General features: G+C 52.8%; 2 protein-coding genes across 4 annotated transcripts in view; one reads left to right on the top strand and one right to left on the bottom strand.

The window, feature by feature from the left end:
* The first annotated feature begins 6,807 nt into the window (after positions 1–6,807).
* On the top strand, positions 6,808–17,486 carry PIK3IP1 (phosphoinositide-3-kinase interacting protein 1). The gene is made up of 6 exons (XM_040251146.1): positions 6,808–7,019; positions 7,943–8,059; positions 8,143–8,262; positions 9,125–9,319; positions 9,415–9,493; positions 15,919–17,486. The coding sequence occupies exons 1-6, from the start codon at positions 6,950–6,952 to the stop codon at positions 16,121–16,123; spliced, it is 786 nt and encodes a 261-aa protein (XP_040107080.1). The 5' UTR covers positions 6,808–6,949; the 3' UTR covers positions 16,124–17,486.
* Positions 17,487–18,594: 1,108 nt separating this feature from the next.
* Positions 18,595–20,809, bottom strand: part of LIMK2 (LIM domain kinase 2) — a 53,380-nt gene continuing 51,165 nt past the window's right edge. For all 3 annotated transcript variants that reach the window (XM_040251121.1, XM_040251123.1, XM_040251122.1), the window contains one exon: positions 18,595–20,013. In XM_040251121.1, the coding sequence (XP_040107055.1) occupies positions 19,869–20,013 (145 nt within the window). In that variant the 3' untranslated portion in view covers positions 18,595–19,868. The remainder of the gene's footprint in view (positions 20,014–20,809) is intronic.

The raw sequence follows: 20,809 nt of genomic DNA, 5'->3' as shown, positions 1-20,809 counted from the left end.
TCTCCATCCATGGGATTTTCCAGGCAAGAGTAGTGGAGTGGATTGCCATTTCCCTCTCACGTAAATATAAATGCTATTAATAACTACAGCCATGTAGGACAAATTAAAATAATTCACGGCGAACACCACGATCATGCCCGGCACACCTGAAATAACTCGGATGAGCGTTTTTACATTTTGAAGACACAGCGAACGTTACGGCAAAAGTGCTGCCTCCCTAAAGTCAGCCTGCAGAGTCCATCATGTCATGTGACTGCCCACACCAGACCTAGCAACTGGCCAACGGCCATGAGTCCAGCTCCAAATCCAAGCTGCTCCTTTCCTGCTTCCTCTCCCTGACAGTCTACAGCTCCTGGATTCCACACTTCTGACCTCCCCAGTTTATGGCAAAAAAATTTTTTTTTTTTTACTTTATTTGGCTGCCCCGGGGGTCCTAGTTGCAGCCTGTGAACTCTTAGGTGCAGTAGGAGGAATCTAGTTCCCTGACCCAGGGATCAAACTCGGAGCCCCCTGCGTCAGGAGCATGCGGTCTTAGCCTCTGGACTGCCAGGAAAGTCAGCTCTTCCTTGATGCTCCTGGCAGCATTTGGCAACGCTGACCCCTCCCTCCCTCCCGAGACAGCTTCTCCAACTTTAGACACTCTCCTGGCTGCCAGCCACACACCTTTGGCCACATTTTCTCAGCCTTTCCGCAGCCTGCTCTTCGTCTGGCTCCTGCTTTCAGCGAGTGGCTCTGCGGGTCCCCCGGCTTGCTCCCAACACCCCCTCAGCCAGAGTCTTGCTCATTCTTCCTCCTCACACGCTGCATCTCCTCAGCTGCACTGCCTATGTCTGTGAGACTACAAGTCGGACAGGTGTGTTCCGGGTGCTTTAATCCTCCCAACAAGCCTCTGAGGCAAATTTTATTACCATTTTCAATTTCCAGATTAGGAAACAGAGACACAGGAGTGTTAAGTAACTTGCCTGAGGTCACACAGCTATTAGGTGGTAGCTCAGTTCAGTCACTCAGTCGTGTCTGACTCTTTGCAACCCCAGGGACTGCAGCACGCCAGTCTTCCCTGTCCATCACTGACTCCCAGAACTTCCTCAAACTCCTGTCCATTGTGGGAGAGCAGCATTCACACCCAGGTGGCCTCAGCCCCGGGACAGGCCCACTATTCTCTCACCTAGCCCACTGCAGCGGCCTCCTCTAGGCCTTCCGACTCTGCCTCGGCTTCCTCTAATTCTGCATGCTGCGGCCCGAGTCAGCTCACTACAACACAAGCTCTATGCTGGATCAGCCTGTCTTCAGGATAACGCCCACATTCAGGAACCTCCATAACCTGGTCAGTGTTTCCCTCTTCGACTTCACTTGTTGGCTTCTCAGCCTCACTTTAATCACCTCCCTGAAGGCTCCACCAGCCATGGCGACAGCCCCCTGCCAGGCTTCTGTACATCCTCCGACCTGCCGAGAATATGGATCTTTCCCTTTCAGATTTTACTTTTTCTGATAAGCCTTTTCTGACCTCTTAAAACTAGACCACTTGCCTCTCCTTTGAGTCCCAGTAGCAGAAATCTTTAGAGTACTGTTGACATGTCTGCATTAAAAAAAAAAAAAAAACATTCACTTGGCTTCGCTGGGTCTTAGTTGCAGCACACTGGATCTTCAATCTTTGTAGCATGAGGGATCTTCAGTTGTGGCATGCAGACTCTTTGGTTAAGGCATGTGGGATCTAGTTCCCTGACCAGGGATCACACCCAGGCCCCCTGCATTGGACGCATGGACTCTCTGCCATTGGAGCATCAGGGAGTCCCCTCTCTGCACTGCTCCGCCTGTCCACTGACGCCTGACCTATCACAAGGTTGAGACCTTCTCTAGAACGAGGACCTGGTGGGCTCCCTGTTGCAACTTCAGCGCTCAGCTTAGTGCACGCCTATGAACAGCATTTGATAAATAATCACTGAGCTGATAAACCTTTATCGTCTGTGTCAGACTTTGTGGTTGCTGCTGCTAGTCTCAAAGACGTGTCTCATTCTTTGCAACTCCATGGACTGCAGCACACCAGGCTCCTCTGTCCTCCACCATCTCCCGGAGTTTGCTCAAGCTCATGTCCACTGAGTCGGTGATGCCATCCAACCATCTCATCCTCGGTTGCCTCCTTTTCCCCCTGTCATGCTCTTCAACACCTACTTATGAATGCCCCTATATTGCTTTTATTTTCAAACGTGTTAGTCTGATCTTTATAACCAGATTGTAATTTTCTAAAAAATAGCAAATGTACTCAGTACTTCTAAGTCGAGGTTAGCGACACAAAAAAGGACACGTTTATTAAAAACTGACAATTATTCAAGGCGTCATGAATGTCAACAACTCAGTGATGCAGGCACTGTTTTTCTCTCTCTCTCTCCCATATAAGGAAACTGAGTCAGGGAGTTTAGTAGCTTCCCTACTAGCAGCTAGTGATAGAGCTGGGACTTGAATCCTGATGTTTGTGTTTGTATTCTCAACCCCTACAGTGAGAGGCTAAGGATACATGGGATTACATATGCTAAGTAATTTGTTTTTTAGTCACTCGGTTGTGTCCGACTCTTTGCAGCCCAATAGTCCTTGAGGCTCCTCCGTCCATGGGGTTTTCCAGGCAAGAATACTGGAGAGGGTTGCCATTTCCTACTGGAGGGGATCTTCCCGACCCAAGGACTGAACCCACATCTCCTGCACCAGCCAGGTGAGTTCTTTACCAAGGGAAGCCCTTGGATGCTTTATTGCTTACCCTTAAAAAATCACTACTCTCTGTGGGCTTATTAGACTCTTTCCTTCACATACTTTGCTTTTCCCCTTTTGTTTCAAATGTTTGTTGAACACTTCGTCATGTACCAAAATGTACATAACCTAACTCACTGAAGGCCAAACTTTAGAAACACCCTTGGAGTTTAGCTCTTTTGACTGGACTATTACTTCCTAACAAGCTTCATAAAATCACCCCCCTGCTCAGTTTGTGATTGTACACCCAAACACCTCTCAGCAAAATCTCAGTGGTCACTTTTTCCCTTTCTGGCTGTGCTGCGAGGCATACAGGATCTTAGTTTCCCAACCAGGGATCAATATCAAACCCATGTCCCTTGTAGCAGAATCCTGGAGTCTTAACCACTGGGTCTCCAGGGAAGTACCTGCAGCCTCTTTGATAGCACATCATATGGAGAGACTATCTGGAGTCAACTCATTAGATCTCATCACAGATTTTTTTCAAACCAACACCTTGGCCCTTTCACTGACAAAAAGGATTCTCAAGCCTTTTAACAGATTGAAGGCTTTCTTAGAGCTAAGTTCAAAGCAAACTGCCCATCCTTCTTGGGAAATGCTCTAGAGGCTTCCTTCTGAAGTATTTCGATAGCCTTGTCTCTCTGGATTCAGTTCAGTTCAATCGCTCAGTCGTGTCCCACTCTTTGCAACCCCGTGAATTGAAGCACGACAGGCCTCCTTGTCCATCACCAACTCCCAGAGTCCACCCAAACCCATATCCATCGAGTCGGTGATACCATCCAGCCATCTCATCCTCTGTCTTCCCCTTCTCCTTCTGCCCCCAATCCTTCCCAGCATTAGGGTCTTTTCCAATGAGTCAACTCTTTGCATCAAGTGGCCAAAGTATTGGAGTTTCAGCTTTAACATCAGTCCTTCTAATGAGCACCAGGGACTAATCTCCTTTAGGATGGACTGGTTGGATCTCCTTGCAGTCAAGGGACTCTCAAGAGTCTTCTCTAACACCACAGTTCAAATGCATCAATTCTTCGGCGCTCAGCTTTCTTCACAATCCAACTCTCACATCCATACATGACTACTGGAAAAACCATAGCCTTGACTAGACGGGCCTTTGTTGGCAAAGTAATGTCTCTGCTTTTTAATATGCTATCTAGGTTGCTCATAACTTTCCTTCCAAGGAGTAAGCGTCTTGTAATTTCATGGCTGCAATCACCATCTGCAGTGATTTTGGAGCCCCCCAAAATAAAGTCTGACACTGTTTCCACTGTTTCCCCATTTATTTGCCATGAAGTGATGGGACCAGATGCCATGATCTTCGTTTTCTGAATATTGAGCTTTAAGCCAACTTTTTCACTCTTCTCTTTCACTTTCATCAAGAGGCTTTTTAGTTCTTCTCTGGATTAGCAATGATTTAACATGAAACCAATAGTTAAACATCCCTGGAATAGTTAGCAAAATAGGAATATTATATTTCACAACATTATCTTCAGGAAATAAACAATCCAAAGTGACTATTTTGGGTAGCACTGTATCACATTATTATTGTAGTAATATTTCCAGAAGAAATCTGAAGTTTGGAATAACTATAGGTCACAAAAAATGACCAATATTGCGCCAATACATGAAGCAAAATTCAAATTTGGATCCTAAGGGAAAAAACAAGACATCATCAGTGATGACGACAAGCACATCTCTGAACTCAATCTGATTTCCCTGAGGAAGGGAGGCACTGAGCCTATTATAATAGAGTATGCCTTTGAAGGACTGAGACACGAGTCCCTCAGTCTCAAAAAAAAGCAAACCACTCTGATACACATCTTAGTTACAAGGGAGAAAAAGCAGAGATGACTAAGCTGAAAGAAATCTCTTCTGGCCTGTTTTTTTTATCTCTTTCAGGCAGTACTTTTCCAGATAAGTTGCACAGCACAGAGCATGGTTTTGCTGTATACCAAAGTGTGTAAGTTAGGGTAGACAGCAGTTCTTTAAAAGGAGAAATTAGATGATAAGAGCAACAGGTAAAGCAGCTTTGGGCTCCTGAGGAGGAAGTGCTGGCACTCCTATATGGGCACAGTGGATAATCTGAAAATGGTTCAAGTGCTGGCCTGAGCACAGCTGTCTCTACTGTAATCAGGAGGAAAAGTATTACGATCCGGCGGAAGCAGCCCTTCAGAGTCTAAGGAGGAGCATCTCATCAGACAGTAACTGAGTGCTCACTGCTTACAAAAGCAACAGATTAGATGCTGAGGGATCAATCCAAAACAATCTCCTGCTACTCTGAAATCAGAACTGCAGCCTCATTTTCCCAAGCTGATATAGTTTATGTAATGAAATAAAAAATGTATCATACATCTCTTGCAGTGGTGTAAGAGTAGTTAGGACTCTCAAGGAAAACTGTGCAAAGAACTTCCCCTTCAGCCTTTTCCCTGTAAAAATATCCTCCTTGAAAACAGTGTAAGCTTTCTTTAGCAAGTGAGGTACCACCTCCTTACTCTCCCCCTCTTATCCAGTTTCACTTTTTTTCATAACACTTGAGACCACCTGACATTTTTACAGATTTGTCATTTCTCTTTTTAATCTAGAATATAAGCTCCATGAAGGTAGATATTTCAAATATTTTGTTCACAGATACCTTCTCGGTATTTCAGTATATAGAACCTTATCTAACATGTACTTATAGGAGGTTCTTAAACTTTTTGTAAAATTAAAAGTGTTTAAAAAAGACCCTTGAATATGTTAGAATTATTAAAGTATAAAAATTTGGCATATCTGTGTGTTTATGTCTGTTATTCCCAGTGGACACCAAGTCAGGAGTCAGAGGACCAGAAGCTTGTGTAGAGATGGGAGAGCAATTGCAAAAACAAAGCAATGTGTCTTATTTGATGGATGGACGGAACCCACTGTCACCAGACTTCTACAAAGAGTCAATTCATTTCATCTCTCTTTCAGTTCAACTCATCTCTCTGCCCTTTCCGCATCTGAATCTGAGTGTAGTGAATTCAAATTCACTTCACATTAGTTGGCTTAACATTAGCTTCCTTCCTTGAGAAAACTTCTGAAACTTATGTAGTGAAGTTTTTTTGTTCCCCTCCTCCCTAAATTACTGCCTGCAAGATGCAAGCCCTCAGATGGAAACCGTCTCCCATTTCTATTTTGAGACTCGCCTGAGTCACAAGGTAGTCTTGGCGAATCCCTCTGCTCCATCCCTCAGTTCATTGAGGCTGCCTGGGAACAGGCGCTGCCAGCCAGACAGGAAGAGGGCCGTGTTGCCTAACTCCAAAAGGTCTCCGGCGTATGGATGTGGAGAGGTTTAATAACGCATATAAATCGCTGCAGATGGATTTCCCACAGGGTGGGGGTGGGGAAAGGGCAACCACTTTCCTTAACTTCCTCTGTATGAATTCAGGGCTGGTAGAAAGGCCGGGCTGTTAAACACAGCTGAGCAAAAGGCCCACTGTCTGCAGGACATGTGTTTCCAACTAAAGAGACCCCTAGTGGGCTCCTACTATATATGACACTCCCGAGCCCCAAAGAGAAGCAAAGGAATGTGACTGATAGGACTGGCAAAGTTACATTGTTTTTAAAAAGAGAGAGAATCAGTGTTTATAAACATGTATAAACCACAAGGCCCTTTTCTTTTTTTCAAGGATGGGTTTAAAGAGCTGCTTCCACCTGGATTCTCTTATCTATGTCCCATCCAGTCCCGAGTTCCTCCAAGTTGTGTAGCTAACATGTTCTCCCTAAGTGGTTCTGCCTTACTGACTGTAATTCCAAACTCCCTGAGCCCCCAACCCCCAGAGATGCCTCTTGACAAAATTATTCTTTATGTACTCACACAAATGTAAACAGAAGAGATGAAAGGCCCCGGGGATGCAGCCAGTGCACGTCACAAGCTGAACCACTGCTAAGCACAACCTGAACTTTTCTGCCTCTCTCCGCTTGGCTGAGTTCCTCTGTTGACTCAGGGCAGAGTGATGAGCATGGCATAGGAGGCTTAGGACCCAGGGGGCGCCTTTCAGCCGGAAAAATAAAAAAAACCAGCTCGCTGCAGCAAGCTTGCTGGAAGCTCCCAGTTCTAAAGAGAGGCTGTTTACCAGAAGCACATAACAAGAGCAGGTCTGACTGCAAGGCTGGGAACCGGAGGCAGAGCCGCCGCCTAGGGGGACCCCGGCTGGACTCTGGTTGGTCAGTCACCTGCAGGACGAAGGAGGTGAGGATGTGGTTGGCCTGGGTGCGAACAATCCTCGTCAGCAACATGCTCCTGGCAGAAGCCTATGGATCTGGAGGTGAGATTACAATCTTTCCTTTCTGCAGCAGCTTAATGAAGCAGAAAGGGTGATGCTTCCTATTTTCCAAGCAGGACGAAGACAGGAAACGGAGCTTGAGGCAGCTTCCTGTTGTCCCGTGAAAGCTTTGTTGGTTTTGTTTTTTTCTTTCTCCTTTCCCTGCCTGGAGCTTGCAGCTCCATCTTTGCCATTAAGAACAAAGGCAAATAACGGCTTTCTCTTTTCTTTTTCTTGCCGGTGGCTCATGAGTGGATGGAACTTGGGGGTTCACCTCCCCCACTCCTCCTGTTCTTTTCGGGGGGCTTTATCGGGTGTCTCCAGAGCGCTTGCTCTCCTTACCCAGCCCCTTCCTGCGGCCCTCCTGCTGAGGGGAGTGGGAATTTGGAGTCATATCCAGGCAGCAATTAGGCAGGTTCCCTCCATTTGAGGCTCTCTTTTGCCTGACTGGATATAAAAGCCTTTGTAGGATTCTCTTGGGAGGAAATGCTGCCTGTGAATGCTCCCCATCCACGGAGGCAAGAACCCCAGAGTTTATATAACATAGAATGACAACACAGGGATGGATTTGGGGTCCTGCCACCCTCTGATCCAAAACTCCCACCGTCTCCACAGACGGTCCTGAACCCAGGGCTCCCCTGCACCTTCCTCCAAAGTGATCACAAGCTCCCAAGCAACAACCCCTTGCACTTGTGCCGTGCTTTCCGGCTTAAAAAAGAAAAGAAAAAAACCAACACTGAGCAGAGGGAGCCCGACACAGGCTGGGGGCTCTTCACTCGCCCGCCCTCCCTTCTCTTTCCGGCCTCATAACAGCCCAGCGAGGCAGGCGGGGTTTTCCACGTGAGGGCAGCGTCTCCCAGCAGGGGTGGGCCCGGGCTCCCCTGCCCGCCACTCAGTGTCCTGTCGGGGGCTCCTCTTCCTCATAGGCTGCTTCTGGGATAACGGCCACCTGTACCGGGCGGATCAGCCCTCCCCCGCGCCGGGCCACCGTTGCCTCAACTGGCTGGACGCGCAGAGCGGCCTGGCATTTGCCCCAGAGTCGGGTGAGTGCCCGTCCCGGGCGGCGGGCGAGCGGGCGGAGGCAGTGTCCCAACCCCGGCCTATGGTGCCTTCTCTCCCGTCTCAGGCACCGGCAACCACAGCTACTGCCGGAACCCGGACCAGGACCCGCGCGGGCCCTGGTGCTACGTCAGCGGCGAGGCTGGAGCTCCCGAGAAGCGACCTTGCGAGGACCTGCGCTGCCGAGGTACCCGCCCCAGACCCCGCGCCCAGGCGTTCCCAGGAGCTGTCGCAGCACCCGCCGCGCACGTGCGGCCGCGCGACGCCGGCCGGCCCCTCCCCGCCCCGCGCTGTCCGATTGGCCAGGGCTGTCTCCAGGCCGCGGGACCCGAAGCTCATTGGCCGGCGCCGCCGCCCGGAATGAGCTCATTCTCCGCGAGCGCCTAGTAAACAACCATGGGCAGCTAGGCCCCGCCCCTCGGCCGAGCTCGGCGCCGGGAACGCCGCTGGGGGAGCCCCGGAGAAGTGTGCCTTTGGTCCACGCCCTTAGCTCGTCCCTCGGTTTAGGAGCCGGTTTGTGTAGTGTCTGCTGTGTGCTAGGCACTCTTTCACAGCCCCCCTCCACCCAGTTTGGGGGATCTAAGATTAAAGAGAAGTTCAGCGACTTACCAAAGGCAGTGGCAGGGTCCAGATTTGAATCCAAGTTTCTTAGACTCCAGAGTGGCTCCCAGGGCAGCAAGGACGATTCTCTAGGTTTAAATGGGATATGTAAGCATGTAACATAGGGATTGGCATAAAGTGTGGGCTCAGCAAATGCGAGCTGTTTAGAGGAGTCACGCATTGCCTCTTGGCATAGAGGTTACCCCTGGAGGTGAGCTGAGCTGGGCCTTGGAAGACGGCAATTTGAGAATATGAAGACATGGGAGGCAGGTGAGGCCCTTTCTCACAGCCTTCTTTGTCTTGTTCCAGCTGTGGTGCAGCCTTTAGGCCAGATCTTGCCCCTGGGTCTTGATTTCAGTGTGTACAGTGCATTCTAAGATGGGCCCACTCAGCTTCCCCCAAACTCAGGCCACTCTCTGATGAGAGCTGTTTTCCCACTTCACCTCCAGATACCACTTCCCAGGGCCTGCCAACCTCCCCGACAGAAACTGAGGAGGCTGCTGAAGTGCCAGGAGGAGACGAGGTGTTTGCTCCTGCCAACGCCCTGCCTGCCCGGAGTGAGGCGGCAGCTGTGCAGCCAGTGATTGGGATCAGTCAACGGGTGCGGGTGAACTCCAAGGAGAAGAAGGACCTGGGAACCCTAGGTATGCTTGCCTGCCTCTGTCCTTGTGGAATTCAAGGAGAAATATTTGATTATCTGGGGTGCAGCTAATGGGACCTTGTGTCCTGTCCTTGGCAGGCTACGTGCTGGGCATCACCATGATGGTGATCATCATCATCATTGGAGCTGGAATCGTCCTCGGCTACACCTACAAGAGGTCAGTAGCTTCTTTTCTGGGCTCGGTGAGAGAGGAGAGAAAGGTACACAAAGTCAAACCAGACTCCTTTGTGACATTCTTACCTATAAAGGAAGTGAGGTCTTGGATGCGGAGACTTGGTTCTAGTTTTCACCAGGTGGCCTTGGACGAACCCTCTTCTTTGGTGCCTTTACTCATCATCCAGAAAGCCTGATGAGGTAGGGATTCTTATTCCCCGTTGTACAGGTGAGGAGGCCTTCATCAGAAGGGTGAAGTAACCTGCTCAAGGTTATACTGTCCGGGAGTGGCTGGAGTCGCATCCACCTCTCTTGACACTGACATTCCCTGCTGTCTGCTGTGGAAGCGGGTGGCCTTTCAGAAATGAGGCTGGGCTCTCATTGCGGGGACTGGGAGATTGAATTCTTTCTGTGAGTTATAAAATTCTGCCCCTAGAAAAGGTTCCCAGCCACTGCTTTTGCAGCTGGGGCTTGAATATCCTGAGCTGTGAGCAGTGGGATCTCTTCTAGGACAGGAGGAAGGAAGCGAGTTGGAGTGAGTGATGATAATCGAGTTGTGCCCATTTTTCCAGCACTGGTTGACTTTGGGAAGATTATTTGCAAAATGTTGGGCAAAAATCAGGGGATTTGACTTCCCTTCCTGAGTATCTGCGATATTTCTTTTCTGTGGTCTGGGAAGGCTTCCTATAAGGGAAGTGATGTGGTGGCCTGCGTTTTCCAGTGGTGAGAACCACAGCCCCAGCGGGTTATCCAGCATTAAATAAAATCGAGTTGTCTCTAGAGTGATGTAGTCAGCCTTGTTTTACAGATGGAAAAGGGGACATATTGGTAAGAATAATAACAGTAATAGGAGCAGTATTTCTGAAGGCCAGGTACTGCTTCAAACGATACGTGTACTTTAACTCAGTCCTCACAATCACCCCTGATAAAGCCAGTGATATTTACAGATAAGGAAACTGAGACTTCTTTGAGGTCACACACCTAGCCTTCGGTGGAGCTAAGTCTCAGTCCTGCCACTGACTAGCAATCTGCGTGACTTTGGCCAGGGTGGTTCTGTTTTCTACTCCAGGGCACGGCTGTCGCTGAGACGCTTGACTGCCTGGCCCCAAGAAAGAGGTCAGTAAACCATAGCTGTTTCTCTTTTCTGTAAAACGTGGGCACACTGCACTTGTGCTCTCCAGGCTCCATCGCTTCTCTGATCTTCTATGATTCAGGAAGCACAGGTTCAGAGAGGGGAAGTGTTGACCTGAGAGGGTCTCCTGTCCCCTAGCATAAGGTCGCTGCCCTCAGCACAACAGTGGATGGGGCAGGTTCAGGAGCACCTGTTTGTCATTTCAGGGAGTTAGGGGGAATGATGGGGAGGCCCTGGTTACAGTTCGCAGCTCAGACCCAAACCGTGTTAGCTGACTCTAGCTGTTGAAATATTTCCTCCTCAGCCACTGGATAGCACTGGGCTTGCCTTCGGTCTTGTGACAGTGTCCAGGCCTCCAGGTGCTTGAACTGACTGCTAAATGTCCTTAATCGCAAGCTCAGTTCTTAGGCCGGAGGAGGAAGCCACACCTTTTGCTTCTAGATCTGCTCCTCTAGGCTGTCACGGGAGCGCCCCGAGAGCCTATATTTACTTTCCTGTAATCTCAGGGCGAGGCACCGAGTCACCAGACTCCTAACCACCGGACCACCCCTTTCCTCAGCAAAAATGCCCCGAGCACAGCCTGCGCAACAGGAAACAGCTTGTGGGCTGGAGGCAAGCGCTCAGCCCCACTCTCTCCCCAGAGTCACAGGACAGTGTCCTGGAAGTGCTGTGGAGCGCAGGTCCTTCCACTTCTCTGCACCTCCTGTCTCATCTGTTCCGTAGAGCTGTGTCCCCTCTCCATGCACACCCATGCCCACCCCAGGTTACCCTGAACTAACACCAGTCAGGTTAAATAACCACCACAGCCACCTAGACTTTCTTAATAAGACCCACTTGAGTGTCCTTCCCTGACGATAGCACCAAAGCCGCAGGACCACACTAGAAGGGCCACTTTTACACCATTTCACAGTGAGGAGCTGAGACCGAGAGGAGTTCAGTGGTGTGTCCAAGCTACATGGCCAGTAAGGATTGCCAGTGTCTCCCTAAAGTCCAGCAAGGCTCAGGAGCTTCTCGTGCCAATTTGCTTTGGATTGCATAAGACAGTGCGGGCTTCCCTGGTGGTTCAGTGGTAAAGAATCCTCCTGCCAATGCAAGAGATCCAAGTTCAATCTCTGGGTTGGGAAGATCCCCTGGAGGAGGAAATGGCAAAGTATTCTTGCCTGGGAAATCCCATGGATTGAGGAGCCTGGCAGGCTGTAGTCTATGGGACTGCAATAGAGTTAGACCCGACTGAGTGAACATGCCCAGAACCTTTCAAAATAAAACAGAAACTTTCAAACTATAATAGCTGGGCTTAGAAGTCAAAAGAGCCAGGTTTTGGAACTATGAGCAGTTCTGAGTGTGGCATTGGACAAGTCATTTGCCTTCTCTGCTTCCCTCAGGTGTAAAATAGCATGGGGGCAGGTCAGCGATGATCCGCCCAGCTCTAACGCTTCCTAAAGACAGGCAGTACTAGGTTCAGATCCCAAATCCACCCTCTGCGTGAATAAATGATGGAGCCTCTCCACTTCTGCTGTCCTGTCCCTGAAACAGAGATCCTAGTAGATGCCGCATAGGTTTGTTGTGACGATCAAATGAGTGTAGTCTGGGCAGACAGCTGGTGTTCCTGACCTTGGCTGCCTTGAGGAACTTGTCCTGAGCAGCAGTGTGGCACAGCGCCACTTCTGACGGGGACGAGAGCAGTGGCTCAGAGTTACGTAATAATTTGAGGCAGCCTGTGTTGCCTGAAGGAGGTCCTGGGTGCCTCTATCACCCAGCAAGAGGATGTCAGATAGAGACAGCAGCTCCGTGCACTCCTGCTTTCTGGCCGGCCCGGCCACCAGGTCTGACCCTGGAGCAGTCAGGATAGAATTCTTGAAAGCTCTGAATCTGAACCCTTCCAAGGGCCAGGAGGCTAACGGGAGGGAGTCTTCCCCTGGCCAGGAGGGGCGGGCAGGCACCAGGCTTTCTCTCAGGGGAGGAAGGGAGGCAGGTGGGAGCAGGCAAGGGCTCAGCCTGGTGGGCCTCTGACCTGGTTGTCTGGTTCAGGAGGCCAGCCTGCAGCTCCCTGCCCTGAGCGCAGTGTCTGCCCTGGCTCTGATAAAAAGGCAAGGGGAAAACTGTCAGTCAACATCGCCTCCGCCCACCCAGGAGAGGAACTGAGTTAGTGAATGAGTCTTTTGTTCTTTCTTGGCTGTCAGACAACAGCCTGGATGTCCGCCCACCTCATAGGTGGCGAGAAGGGGCTGAGCTGCCTGACGGTCAGTGCAGCCATGCTGGTGGTCTGAGACCCCAGAAGGAGCTGGGGGCTGCCGTGGCACCTCTAGGACTCACAGCCGCCATTAGCAGGAGGCATGCGGGGCTGAGTGTGTTTTGAGGCTTCTAAATGGAGGAGACTGATATCCGGACTTGTCCCGGCACCTGCTCCTTGCATTTACCCTTGGCTGAGCTTCAAGCCCAGCTCTGCCCCATTAATCCACATTGATTTTTCCCCCTCTCAAGACTTGTGTGTGACGCAGCCTGACCATTATCAACAGCCCAGCTGACCACAGCCAGACGCTTGGTAAAGGAGGCAGCTGAGGAAAGCCTCAGCTTCTTCGGCTGTAAAATGTGGATGACACGCAGTGCTGGGTGGAAATGAGACAGAGATGATGCATGGGTAAAGGGTGTGGCATCCAGCTGGTGCACAGGTGGCCCTTCTCAGGGTGGAAGGTGGGAAGGCCACTTCCTGGCACCTTAGTGGGTCCTTGGGAAGCAGGAGTCCCTGCTTTCCTTCTTCCTTCAGCCCCTTAGGTTTTGAAATTCAGGCCTTGGCTCAAGGCTCTGGGCACGTACTCTGCTGCTTTTGTAGATGGCCTTTGGTTCTCTGCTGGGTTGTTTGTGGGCTCCCTTGCTGTTCAGTCACTCAGTCGTGTGTCTTTGCGACCCCGTGGACTGCAGCACACCAGGCCTCCCTGTCCTTCACTATCTCCCAGAGCTTGCTCAAACCCATGTCCATTGAGTCAGTGATGCCATCCAACCATCTCATCTTCTGTCGCCCCCTTCTCCTCCTGCCCTCAATCTTTCCCAGCGTTGGGCTTTCCCAACGAGTCAGCTCTTCGCGTCAGGTGGTCACAGTATTGGGGCTTCAGCATCAGTCCTTCCAATGAATATTCAGGGTTGATTTCCTTTATGATTGACTGTTTTGATCTCCTTGCAGTTCAAGGGACTCTTCCTTAATAGAATTAAATCCAGGCTTTCCAAGTTTCTCCTGACATGAGCGGACTGTAGTTTTCTGTTGTATGCCAGAGGCAGAGGTGTTCTCTTCTAGGTGGCAGTAGCTGTGACTGAGAAGTGCCCAGGGGCGGAGCGAATCTCGGGCCGTGAGTGGGGGGTGCACTTGCTCCAAGCAGCCGTGTCCCCGTGGCCCTCCTCAGCCCTCCGGGGGCTCGGGGAGCTCCTCTGCTGTGGCTCGGGGTGTCCAGTGCAGAGCCCGATGAGCATGGGCAGGAGCTGCAGGCTTACACGCAGAGACGTGGCCATCCAGGGCGAGTTGGGGGCACGAGTGCACAGGTGTGCCACCTGTGACCCAACAGTGAGAAGCAGGGCTGCGCGGGGCACACGTCATGCTCAGGATCTCACAGGATGTTAGGGGCCCTGACGGTTCTCAAGGCCAGCTCCCTGTTTTACAGGATGATGAAGCTTAAGGCCTAGAGTGGAGGGCAGGGGTCAGGGTCACATAAACAACACTCACCCTGGCTGTCCAGTAGGAGAGTTCCTGTGGGAACCCAGATTAAGATAACGTTGCCTGGTGAGTCACATCACCTTCAGGGCAAATCACAACAGCCCTCTGTGAGCTTTATAGCAGTCCCATGGTTTTCGAAATGCTTTCCCATCCAGTAGTCTTGCCTGGAAAATCCAGTGGACGGAGGAGCCTGGTAGGTTACAGTCCATGGGGTCGCAAAGATTCAGACAGAACTGAGTGACTCCACTTTCACTTTCATCATCATATTTGGAGTCAGGTATCATTCCCATTTCAGAGATGATGAAACCAAGGTTCCCCAAGGCCGAGTGTCACACAGCCCAGGATGGGCTGGTCCAGGGGCGGAGAACTGGTTGATTTAAAGGCAATTAGGAGGCACCTGCTCTTTCCCCTCCAGTGCCCGTGTCCTCAGCGTTCGTGACTCTGGAAACCTTTGTCCTTGCACCTCCCTGGGTGATCGCTGTGTCATCTGTCTGCTCTTGGCTGTCTCCCTGGGGACTCTGAGGCAGGCCTGTTTGCCGCACCAGGTCATCCATCAGCTGCTTACTTCAGGGCCTCTTTGGGATGGGCTCCTTCCGGGAAGACTTCCTCTGACGGCTGAGCCGTGTCTGATTGCTGTGCTAAGAGGATGCTGACCTGGGTTCTGGCGTGCAGTGTGCCAGGCGCACACCACACCCTTTGGCTTGCAGTGGGCGTGGCCAGTCCAGTGGAGCGGACAGGACATGCAGCTGGAAGACTGGGTGGGTGAGGCCCTGCCCTATCCTTTTTTGTGGGGGGGTGACCCTGATGAGGTCAGAACTTCTCTTGAGCATCAGCCAGAGTCCAACAGACTTGGGCTTGAGCCCACCGTGCCATTTGGAGAGTTCAGCTTCTTTGGACTTACTTCTTCATCTATAAAATGAATGATAACACCTAATTGTTAGGGTTCAGAATGAAGTGAGGCCCATGTCAAGCCCTCAGCATGGAGCACTTCATGTGAATAAAATGGGGTAACACCTCAGCCTGATTGGGTCACGGAGTACCAGAAGGCCTGTGAACACTCAGGGGTCCCATGGTGGTTGTGTCCTTGTTTCCTGTTGACCCAAGCAGCCCGCAGAGGCTTCTTGCCCACTGCACTTGGAGGGGATGGTCCCTCTTTGTAGCCAGGGCTCACACTTTCCGGGGAGGGGATGGTCCTCATTTCCAGCCAGAGCTCACACCTTCTGAGACTTTTGGATGAGGCGTCTCAGAACAGGATGGTCAGGTCAGTTTTCTGGACAGCTTTATGGGTGAGGGCTGAGGGTTTTTCTGGGTCCTGTGGTGCCTCGGCCTGAAAAAGCAAAACTCTGTTTTGCTTTAAGGGTCTCTTTTGTCCCCACCATCCTCAGGGAGCCCCACTGCAGCTGAGGGAGGGTCGTGCTCCTCTCACCCCCATCTCACAGACGAGGTTTAGGAGCTCCTTGCTGAGTTAAGGCAGTCTGGCAGAACAGCCCTGCCTGGCTCTGACTGCGGCCAGCCCCTGCCGGGCCTCAGGGTGCTGGCCTACGAGCAGACTGTGCGGGAGGCACAGCCCGACTCTTCCCTCTTCTCCTGCCAGAGGCAAGGACCTGAAAGCCCAGCACGAGCAGAAAGTGTGCGAGCGGGAGCTGCAGAGGATCACCCTGCCGTTGTCTGCCTTCACCAACCCTACCTGCGAGATCATGGAAGAAAAGACCGTTGTGGTCCACGCCAGCCAGACTCCAGTAGACCTTCAGGAGGGCAGCGCCCCCCTCATGGGCCAGGCAGGCACTCCAGGTGCCTGAGCCCCCCCGATGATGGGCAGGAGCCCATTGCAGAGACTGGTGCGGGACCACCTACCCCCGCCCCTACAGCTGGGAGGATCTACACTTTCTGTTGTAGTTGAAACCCCCCACTTTTTCTGTTTGAACCCGAAGACAGGAACAGGTAGCACTGTGGGCTGAGAGCGAGGCTGGGTAGGGTCCTGCCAAGGCTCTCTCTCCACACCATGGAGCAGGGTTTTTCCCACGGATGGGGATAGCAGCAGCCCCCGCAGCAGCGCTGTGACAGGGGCTTCCTGTGTCCCGGAACCAAACCAGGGACGGACAGGGGGCTCCCCCAGCTCCCCTGTGCTTCATTGTGCAAGGTGGCCTCAGCCTCAGCCTCCCCACGTGCTCGCTGTGGGTCTGAGTGGCGCACGCTGTTATTCACAGTTCTGGTCACGTAGGTCAAGAGGCAGTGTTTAAAAAATGTATTTAGTTTTTTCAGTATTTAGGACGCAGTCCCCTCCGGACCATTTCTGGGAAATGGAAACGAGTCTGTATGAAAGTCAGCACTGTGGGTTGAGCATAGGATCTAGGCAGAGGGTGCTGGCAGTGATGTGCCTTGAGGACTGCGGGCCGGGCCCAGGGCCCCAGGGCCCTTCCTGTTCTGAAAGGAGAGGAAGGGAAGAAGGGCACTGAACATTCCACTGAGCAGGGTGAGGGATTCGCAGCTGCCTCAGCCCCCAGGACCTGAGCGGGCCCGGGGCACCCCCGACGGCCTCCTCTCAGGGTGCACAGTGACCTCTCTGAATTCCCCAGGGCTGAGACAGCAGCCAGCTGACCTACAGGAATGATGCTGTGGGCGGGGCCTCGTGAGCTGCTGCTCGGAGGTTAACCCGGAGACCCGCCGGGAGGCGAGGTGATGGAAGGCCTCAGGACCAGCACCTTCCTGTGGTGAAGCAGGGTGAGGGTCACGACCCCTAACTTGTGAAACAATCACAGACCTATTGGAAGGGACCTTAGGGCTCCTGACGCCTTTTGGAGAGAAGGGGTCCGAAGAGACTGACGCTCAGGTTCGAAGAGGAAGCTCCCGGCACAGTCAGCCTCGAGGCTCTGATGGCACACTCGGGGGTCTCAGCAGAGCTAACCTGGCCACAGAGCTTCCTCCCCAAAGCCCTGCCACCACCGTTCACGGAGGCCGGGTTTGTGGGGCTGTCTGTCTCCAGCAGGCTGTTCCCAGAAGTCACCTGCTGAGGGGACCTAGGCCTCGGGGGGTCTCTTGTTGGTCATGATGCAGAAGAAGACATGACCGGTTTCTACTTTTCTATGAAAGCATTTCTGTGTACATGTTTTTATATACCTCATTCTGACACCTGCGAATAAAAGTGCAGGAAATGGCTCTGCATTTGACTCAACATAAAAAAAAAAAAAAAACCCATACTGCCAAGTTCTTGTGGGATATCAGGACACTCCTCCTCAAAAGCTGGGAAGCGTTTGATTACCTTGTCAACACATGCAGGGTGAGCTCCGCTGTCTGTCCTTCCCTTTGGTCCACACCAGGAGCAGCGGCCAGGTGGTTGGTAACTGGAGCGCCGTCACCAGGAAAGCCTCTCGGGTCAAAGCTGCAGGAAAGAGGCTGTGCAGCATGGCAGAGGGCAGCCGGTCACTGCAGACCCTCTCCCCCTCAGCATTCTTTAGAGGTTAGGGATGGGCTGGAGACAGGGTTGGGGGATGGGGCTGCTGCAGCAGCTGAAGGAGGGATGGGTATGCAGGGATTGATGGGCTCCCAGGAGCTGCTCTGGGCCGAGGGAGGTCCCCGCAGTGAGACTCCTAGGGCTCCAGCAGAAGCTACCAATGGCAGTTTTTTGGGGGGCTTTTTAGCAAGGATTTCACAACAGGTTCTCAGCCTCTAGGAACACCCAGGGTGACCTCTGCCTGTATCCAGTCACCACTCTATACTGCTACCAGCAAGGGGCACCCTAGCGTGTGTTTTTCCAGGAACCAGATCTTGGCCCTGACTCCGGCCAGCTTCAGGAGAAACCACCTTTGGGTCTGTGGACACGTGCTGTGCCCAGGATCCCACGAGCCAGATGGCATCACCTGGCCCAGCCGGCACCCCACAGGCCCTGTGTGCAGATGCAAGAAACAGGTCTCGAGCTCTTGGAAGGAGACACCAGGGGCAGGGGTGATGAGCACACACTTCCTCCCTCTGTTAAGGTGGCACCCAGCCCTGCAGAGAGGACTCCAGGACAGCCGGAGGTGGGCCTGGGTGGCCCTGAGGGGATGGCATGGCTGGGAGGCGGTGGGTCACCTGCCCTGAGGCCTGGATGCCTCCAGTGGGCTGCACACGTCCCCTGGAGCAGGTGGGTGTTCTGTGTAAGGAGGCAGGGTCAGAGCACGCAAACCTCTGCTGGGGGGTCACATGGCCGGGGCCTCAAAGTGGCCAGTGCACCCTCCACGTACGTCTCCCTGAACCAGGCCGCAAGTCGCGTTCTCACTCTCCTCACCATCAGTCACATTAACTGCTTAATTTATTTGGTCTGCTCCACGGCCCGGTTTGGGCCCACCACCCCCACTCCTGTGGGGACCACCGAGGCAGCACCAGCCGCACGATGCCGGCCTCCCTGCTGCCGGGAGCCCAGGGCGAGGGCCCGCACACACCACACCTGAGCAGGGCCGCGGCAGCAAGGAGACTCTGGCCAGAGGCAACACCTAGTCCCGCAGCTCATCAGGTCTATGTACAGCGTTTCACGTATCACCCCCACAAGTACAACACCAAGACAGTCTGAACGGCAACCGCCTTCTCCCGCATCACCCAGCCGCCCCCACCCCCAGCACAACCACTCACGCCGCAGTAAGGTCCCAAACCCACTCCTCACTTAGCAGATATGGTGCAAGGTCAGCCCTCAGCCCACACCCCACATGCTGGGCCTGCCACGCCAGTGTCCTCCAGAGCCCGCCCCACACAAGCCCGGGCTCCTGGATGAAGCACACGTGAGCGTGCAAATGACAGCAGCCAGAACACCAGGGCTTTTGAGGGCGGGGCCTCTGCCTTCGGCCTGGGTGACTGCTTGTCGCCAGCAGGAAGGAAGCGCCCGTGAGTTCCCTGCCAGTCCGGAGCTCAGCGTGGGAACACAAGCGGAGGCTCCCCCTCGAGCCGATGGGGCCCAGGGGCCCAGGAGGCGAACAGAAACCAGCCCTGCTCCTGACTCCTGGCCGGACCCACCACAAACCGACCAGGAGACGCTTTACAGCCCACTCCCTCAACGCTGCCAAGGGGAGGGTGGGACGCGCCAGGGCCAGGGAGCACTGCGGTAGCTTCCCGTCCTCGGACAGCTGCACTCTCTGCCACACTCCACGAGAAGTCCTCTTGCACCGGCCAAACCAGAGGCATCAGGGCCCGCCGGCGGTGCACCCGGGAGCCTGCCCAGCAGGTCCAGGGTGCGCTGGTTAGTGTCAGCAAGAGCCTCTGGGAATCCACTGCCAAGGCGCTCCCCAGTGGTCACGAGTAACAGACTCCTCCTGGCTCAGGGACCAGGCTTTGTTTTTCTTCACAGCTTCCAGGCGAGTGCTGGATTTACAGACAGTAACCGGGCTCCAGGACCTGTGGGGACGTTTCCCTGGTGCTGTGCCCGCTTGCCTCCGGGGACGTAGGAGGATGGCCAGTCCTGCTTCCAAATGAGCTGCCGATCCCCAGGAGGCCTGGCCGGCCCTGCCCTCAGCAGGGATAGGCACAGAAGGGGCAGTGCTGGCTGGGGGAGGGCCCCGGAAGGGGGTTGGGCCAGGGCTAGGGAGGCGAGTCCCGGATCAGGCCGTACTGCACGCTCACGGTGTGGTCCAGCTCCTCCAGCTCTGCGGGCAGTGGGATGCCCAGCTCCCCCAGGTACAGGGACAGCGCCTCAAAGCAGTCCTCCAGTTTGGAGAATGCCGGTCTAGAAAGAGAGGAGGAGACAGGCGAGTTATGGGGGTGGGAGCGGGCAGTGAGGTGGCAAGGAAGGCACCCAGGCCTGTGGCTCCCCCACTTCCTGGGTGTCTGACCTTGGGCAAGCCCTTACCCTTGGTGTGCCTCAGTGGGAAACAGGGTCCTATGACTGCACGGGCTGCTGCAAAGATGAGAGGTGATAACACAGGGAGAGGTGGGTCTGGCTCAGCGGCTTGAAAATTAAGTCCAGGAGAAGAAAAGCCCCTTCCAGGTCTCAGAGAAAATGCAATCACAGGTGGGTTTGGACTAAGTGCCCTTTTAAAGATCCTTTCAGTCTTGAGACTGAAAGTCGTTTCCATATCGATGGGATCTGCCCCGGGTGGGGCTTCTCACAGTCTTGGCAGCTCACCCCAAGGAAAAAGAGAACACCTGGCTCTGGAGACAGCTCAGGTCCATTCCCCCATCTCCTCGATTTTGCTTAAACATCTTGTCACCTTCTTGGCAAGACCTACTCTGAGCACCATCTTAAAGATGGTAACTTGCACCCTGAACAACCCTTTTTGCTTGGCTTGAGTCCTTTTTCCATAGTATCTGTCGCTTTCTCACATATTAAATACATGTTCTCATATACTAAAGATAATTTTAAAAATATTTCTTTAAAGGAAAAAACTGGCTAATGCATAAAGATGCTCACTGTGATACCTATTGTACGGAGGAACTGGAAAACCCTGAACATTTGCACATGTATGTTCCTACGGTTTCCTAGTGAATTCCACAGTCAACAGAAATGATCCGAATACTGTGTA

The sequence above is a fragment of the Oryx dammah genome, unplaced genomic scaffold (genome assembly GCF_014754425.2).
Source record: "Oryx dammah isolate SB20612 unplaced genomic scaffold, SCBI_Odam_1.1 HiC_scaffold_12, whole genome shotgun sequence".
Classification (NCBI taxonomy): Eukaryota; Metazoa; Chordata; class Mammalia; order Artiodactyla; family Bovidae; genus Oryx; species Oryx dammah.
This window is presented reverse-complemented; position numbering and strand designations above follow the sequence as displayed.